Source organism: Ptychodera flava, chromosome 7 (genome assembly GCF_041260155.1).
Source record: "Ptychodera flava strain L36383 chromosome 7, AS_Pfla_20210202, whole genome shotgun sequence".
NCBI classification, from domain to species: Eukaryota; Metazoa; Hemichordata; class Enteropneusta; family Ptychoderidae; genus Ptychodera; species Ptychodera flava.
In genome coordinates, this window is record NC_091934.1 from 22,892,163 (window position 1) to 22,899,078 (window position 6,916).

Consider the following 6,916-nt stretch of genomic DNA (forward strand, 5'->3'; position numbering starts at 1 on the left):
AGCTGTTACTTCGAAAAACAATCTTACTCTTCTGCTTCGAGCTTAAGAAATACAAAATGAAGAGTGGAATGAAAAACACCGTGAAGATATTCATCTTAACGCTCACTCACCTGATTTAGGATACGTGACGACGAAAACGTCGTCTTGTCGGCACCGAACGATTTCCTGGGATTCTAAGACTCGACGGTTAACGAAATATGTGAACGGGACTCCCTTGAAAATGAACTGGCCGGGTGTTTTGAAAAGTTCAGTTTGTTCAACGCTCATGATGCGTTTGTCACGATATGAGAGAACATCTACGATTGACTGCATCGTTTTGCTGTGACGATGTGCAGAAATATAAGCCAAATTTTGGCGCAGCTTGTTATGGGCCTGTAGTGTTACCTGAATGGACTTTATCTTAATGTCATCAGCCCCTAAGGAACACAGTCAAAATGGCCCACGTATCTCCCAAAGTCGAGAAATAACAATGAAGGCAAACATTAAAGTTTATCACCTAGGCTAGGCGGGTCATACTCTGCAATCCGACGTGTGCTATTGGTGAGTTCCCAATTGATAATGTGTAAAAAATATGTGAGCAGTGCGTGACAGTAGTCAGTGACAAAAGTCGAACATTCAAAGTGGAAGTGTCATCAACCGCAGCATAGTCCATGAACTACTTGTGACCCTTGCAAACCAGATTGCAAAATAATGACTTTTAAGTGACGGATGATTCCATTCTCTTCGCTCTTGCCATTATACCGGACTGACTTAAAACCGCGACACTTGTCGTGCTCATGATCGGCGAGGTACCCTACTACTAAATTGCGCGTGTTTACGATGACATTGGGCCTATCTTTGTGAGGGTCAACACCAATCTTGATGTGGCAGTTTAATGAAGAGCCTCAGATCAAAGCCTTCGAACTTTTTTATGTAATGCCCACATGACGCCTGCAATATGTCGCCATTGGGAATTACTCATCGTTTCTTCGGGTATCTTCATACAAATTTCACCGTTCCCTCTCAAATTGTAACAAGAGAATTCATTATTTTTCTTCCGAAAACAAGCGGAGAGCTCAATTTGCACCAAAGTTTATTTATGTCAGTCTTCAGTGATCATTTGAGAGGAGGTATGTGATTTACCTATGCAAGATTTTTGCCTACATGGCGCTACTACTGTCAATAACCGTGCACGTAATCTCACTCCGATACCTCCTTCCTAATAAAGCAAACGCAACCTAGAACGCCCGAGTAGGGGACCCTATTTAGAAATAGGAGAAGTAGGTCGAAGCAAACAGTACGTCGAACTCTTCAATGTCTATCATACCGGTGATTATAATGTATGCCGTGCACCGAGTATGTGGCGGAACGTGCATTAAAGTTAACAGCCGATGGATAGTTGTTGTAGAGGCATTTTAGCAGTGCACGTTGATCGCCGGCTTTTCCTGACAACTTTATTTGCACTTTCGCTTCCCATTTGTCGAATGACTTAGTAAATACATTGAGTTTTGACCTGTGTAAGGCATGGTAAATTCAAAATCGATGAATGATTTTAATGATCCAACGGAATTTGTCTCTATATAGCGTAATCAACCACTTTGTATCGTTCGGACGTTCGGGGATTTAGCAGGACGTACACTTTTGTCTGAAAGCAAGTTTTGAACGACGAGGCTTGGCGAGCAAGGATAAGACCATGTTTGCTTCAACAGTCGAAAGGATGATACTATGTACACAATGTCCCCACGCGGGCCTTTGATTCTTATGTGAGAGTGGCGTAATTGTAAATTTTAAAGCCCCCAGTGATGAAAGTTTGGATGTATTTTACAAGATTTTGCTAATATTTGTCAAATAAATTCCTGTTCAACTGCCAAGATAGCGTTGTGTTGCCTATAGTGTTGGAATAGTCAATGGAGGCCGTATCTATGTACATTAAATCAGTTTTATTTCAGAGCTAGAGGGGCCTCAGAGAGTCCTTCAGTTTTACCATTTGAACAGCTCTTGCGAAATTTCACCTTCCTTCTCTATCAAACTCGTCCATTATCTCTGTCAACAACTGTTATTGGTTAAAGTTTGGTACCTTTCCAACCTTTTATCAAGTCACCTCCTATAAATAGAAGCGGTCTCGATATGTTAAGCGACATATCGTCTAAATCTCAAAGTCATATTGACCCACATATATTGCTTTGGCTGAATTCCAGTGACACAACAACAAAAAGAAAGAAAGTTAAAAGCATGTAGCCAGAGGGAAACCACTCAAATGCGTGTATAAGACACCGCAGGAAATTATATTGTTCATTTATTACGTTTATTTTTGCATATTAACATCCCATCGTAATAAACCACCGGGTGCGTCCTTTCTTGAAATCTAAAGAATCGAAGTGATATCTATTCGCATTTCCCCTGAGGTCAAAACTCCATAAATCTATTTCAACATATCGAGCGACACAGATTAACTGACAAAAACAATAACAAAAAACATCTCTGCATCATATTTGAAAAATCTGAACACTAGACGAAAGCCGTTTTTGAAATACGCCAAGCCTTTCAAAACTATGTGCTGTACACTGCTATACAACGACGTCATGATCATAGCGTGTCGTGGTGAACTACTTTGAAAAAATGCGGCTAAGGGGTCAAGGCTTAACCAAGCCCTTTCAACGACATAATTTTTCCCCACTGAACGAACGCCTTATTTATGTTGATTTCTTATCAGTACACACCCTAAACATTACCCTCGGTGACTTGGCTATTTGCTCGTTAAGTCCTATGTTTGTTTGTTTGTTGTTTGTTGGGAGATATGATTCGTCGATTAGGGATGCCAAATTTTGTAATACAGAGAGTGTACCAGCAAGTACAAATTGTAAACAGATACGCAGGTGATAAGGTCCTTCAAGTTTGGCACCGCGTATGCTTGTTCACCACTTTGTAATACTTGCAAATGTATTGAATACGTACGACTTGTTCGGTACATGACTTGCCTCTCCAATGACTTTCGTAAAACCTGGGGAATTCAGTCACGTGAAATAGGCAATACCTACATATTTTCAATATTTTCATCATTTACATTCAAATAAAGAATTACTTTTTCTGATAATTATTGTCCTTAAAGTATGTTGAAACGCAAAGTTTTAGCCTCGCAAGCGCAATGCTTCGAGTACAATATGCATCATTGCTGGTGACAATACCATTCTAATCCTGACAAAAATTCTGACATAAATTATGCCTTTATATTTGGGTATTAATTATCAACAGGCTGTGTTGATAAATTGAGCATCGGCCAATCTTCTTTGGAGCAAAATAAGCATTTTAGGGGGGAAAAAACATCACAAAAAACCCGGAAACTCCACCAAACGTTACAGCTTACGTTTCTTTTAATTAATTTTTTATGACACCTCTACAAGCATTGATGTTTGAATGGCTGCTAAAATGGACATTGTGACCTAAGATGTGAAAATGAGCTCTCCAAATTTATATTATGTCGTGCAAAGTTCACCGCAATTTGACCAAAAATAGCAAAGTAGCATGTAAAGCAAATTTGGAAGCTATCTGAGGAGCATTTGCAGAGAAGAGCGTGCATGTATGACCAAAACTGAGGAAATTGTATTTGCAAATTCAGTAAAACAAACGCAAATTTGATCATCATTCTTACAAAATAGAAGGAAGGCCCTGTCGATGCACCAAAAATAAAATCTTGTTCATGTCATCATTCGGGTGGAGGAATAATAAACCCATCATTGGACACCGTAGCCCCAAACAGCATCTGGTTTCCCAGATATGTGTGTATCTGTGTGTCCGAGTGTGTGTGTCTGTGTCCATCCATCCGTCCGTTGGTACATGACATGGTCATATGATGATCAAAATCTGATTAGATTTTTGTCTGTTTGGGTTGCATAATTAATTGTTATTTGAGCAATTAATGAATTTGTACTCCTAGCTATATTTTAAGAAATACACAAGGTTTTGATGTATTTTTGCAGACACTTAACCCGTTCTATGAATCTTACTATACAAAACCTTTGGCGGACATTGCTTACCGGTTAATAACTCATTTGTATATATAACAAATTCTTCTATAATAAGTCATACACCAAACATCGACCCAGTTACTTTCATCAGACCACCGAGGTATGTTGGTCATACTTATGCTTAAAATTTCATGAGCACGACGTTTTGTTATTTGCTCATTCCAATATTTAATAAATTTCTGTAATTATGCCATATGTAATTCTAGCACATATCAATACTGAGAACAACAATTTGAACAAGACCGCTGAAATTTATAGATCGTACTTAGGTTTAATTATGCCGAACCTTTGATGAGTATGGCATTCTAATTGCCAGTTCATATATTTAATGAATTTCTGTAATAAGCTTGTATATCGAAACGTTAGACTGATTTGGATCAGAACTCCGGCATTCATGGATTGTACACAGCTTTACTTATTGTGAAAGTTTGATTGGCACGAAATTATATTTATCTGCTAATTTGCATATTTAACGCATTTCTTCAGTTAAGATATATATCAACACTACATGCACGGATTTGAACCACACTTCTGAGATCCATTCATCATTTTTAGATAAACTTATGCTGATAGTTTTGTAGGCAGGACACTCTAATTACTCGCTCATTTTTCATATCGAATAGATATTTCTACTTTGGCTCTATATTAATACTGAATGTACTGATTTTGACCGAACCTTCGACTAACATACCTGGGTCTTCTTTTGCTGAAAGTTCGATGAGCACGACTTTCTAGGTATTATCTCATTTGCAAATTTAACGAATTAATGCAATTAGGCCACAAGTCAATTTGGAATACACTGATTTTAATCTGACCCCTGATACATTCATCAAACATAGTTTTAGTTTTGCTGAAAGTGTGATGAGCAGAACATTCTCATTATCAGTTCATTTGAATATCGAATAGAGTTCTCTAATAAGGCCACATATAAACACTCAATGCACCGATTTGAACCGGACCCCATTTGCTCATTGAATGAATTTCTGTAAGTAGGCTATATATCATTACTGTAGGAACTGATTTTGACCAAATGTCTGCTACTTATTAAACAGACATAGGTCTACTTACGCTGATGTTTTAAATGAGCAGGACATTCTGGTTATTATCTTATTTGCACATTTAATGAATATCTGTAATTAGGCCATATATCAATTCTGAATCACCGAAATTCATCAGACTTCTAGGGTACACTGATCATACACAGTTTTCGTTATGCTTCAAGATTCGTTTGTATGACACGCTCAATAATAGCATATGTATGTTTATCATACATGCTATGCCTGTATTGCCATTCTTCTATTGTTCAGACGGTACTGATATGAACCCATATTTTAACTAGTGAAAATACGAATTATATTTTCACTGTAACCGAACTACTTACAGCGACGCCTACGCGTGACCTTAGCTGGTATGCATGACCTTCGTTGGTATATGTACATATAAAACAGCTGAGCGAATAAGACAAATGACAATCCAAAACGTCATTATGATTATGGTCAAAATTCTGTTGTTTGCAGTCACTTCATGGGCATTGCACTTAGGCACAAGTACAGTTGTACCAAAAACATACAAACAAACGTACTGAAAATTTGTATCATTTGCCGACACCTGTTATCGTTCACGGCCGGTCCCGTAGCGGTGCAGTGTTTTCGTATCCGTCTACGTTGCTGAAGATAATATGTAAGATATCGGTTGACAATGCATCATGATAGAACCGCTTTACGAAAAGTTTCCTGTTGATGAGCTCAAGTATCTAGGCGGTGAATTACATCGTTTACAGCCGTAAATGAGCCCCCAAAATCCGACCGCACTGAAAATACTCGCGACAGACAAGGTTGAAGGTGCACATAATATTTCCGATTTGTACGTGTCAGTGAGATTCACAGGTCATGATCTTGTCTGGTGGCACCGGTGCGGCGCGGGTTTCAGATACTATGTAAGATCTAGGAAAAGTCAAACTTTCGCTTAGGTTGTTAAAGGAAGTTGAGTTCTATTTAGGCAAGCCAGGAACTTGAAAATATACGAGCAGACGACGGAAATACGTTTGAAATGTTTTATTCGTACAGCAACAAAATCACGACCGAGTTACAACACCACACTACAGCTTACAGTGTACTCACTTCATGTTTTCCCTAATCCGCTTACTAAGGTAAATTTGGCATATTTGACGTCTGAGGACATGTATAATTCTTCGAGATAAAGTGACTGGTACGGGTATTATATCCACTGTGCATTCATAGATGTCGCAGAGCTGCTTGCTCCATGCTCTCAGCTGTTCATACTCGATTGAGTTTGAAATCGAACGCTGGCATGGCGCGAGTATTTTGATGCGATTTTGGTGGCCTCATAACTTTCACGCAGGGATGAGTTTATGTAACAAAACACGAAAACACACCCATTTTACACACTCCAGTCAATGTTTTACATCCACCGTCAATTTAAACTAAAAATAAATCTTCTTCAAATCGTGGAAACCTGTGTCGACATCGTAATCTTAATTTTTTCGCTTTAAGAGTGCTCCATAAACTCTCCTTTGAAGTGGATGGCCCAATAGCGAAATGATATCAAGAAGTGGTACGGTTGTCATCATTCCTTAGCAACCAACTTTCTATAAGTACAGCCTGGAGGAAGCAAGGTCGATTTCAAGTTGATTTCGTGGCTAATTTCGGAGCGTATGTAGGAAAACAGTCATAACCAAAGCATGCATGTATGAGAAAGGGGTTATTACACGAAGTTAGGGCGATACCGCGTCGTATTCTCGTGATGTGTCCGTATTTTGACTCGTTGCTGCGCAACTCGTCAAAATACGGACACATCACTCAAATACGACGTGGTATCGCCCAAACTTCGTGTAATAACCCCTAAATGTTCAATAACGTTCTATAAATTTGACTTATATCAAAAATATACAT

General features: G+C 38.7%; 1 protein-coding gene across 1 annotated transcript in view; it reads right to left on the minus strand.

Annotated features, from left to right (window-relative positions):
- LOC139137047 (sulfotransferase 1B1-like) overlaps positions 1–423 on the minus strand; it is a 35,284-nt gene extending 34,861 nt beyond the window's left edge. Inside the window, exon 1 of the mRNA XM_070704998.1 lies at positions 111–423. Coding sequence (XP_070561099.1) covers positions 111–312 — 202 coding nt within the window. The 5' untranslated portion in view covers positions 313–423. The remainder of the gene's footprint in view (positions 1–110) is intronic.
- Positions 424–6,916: the final 6,493 nt, after the last annotated feature.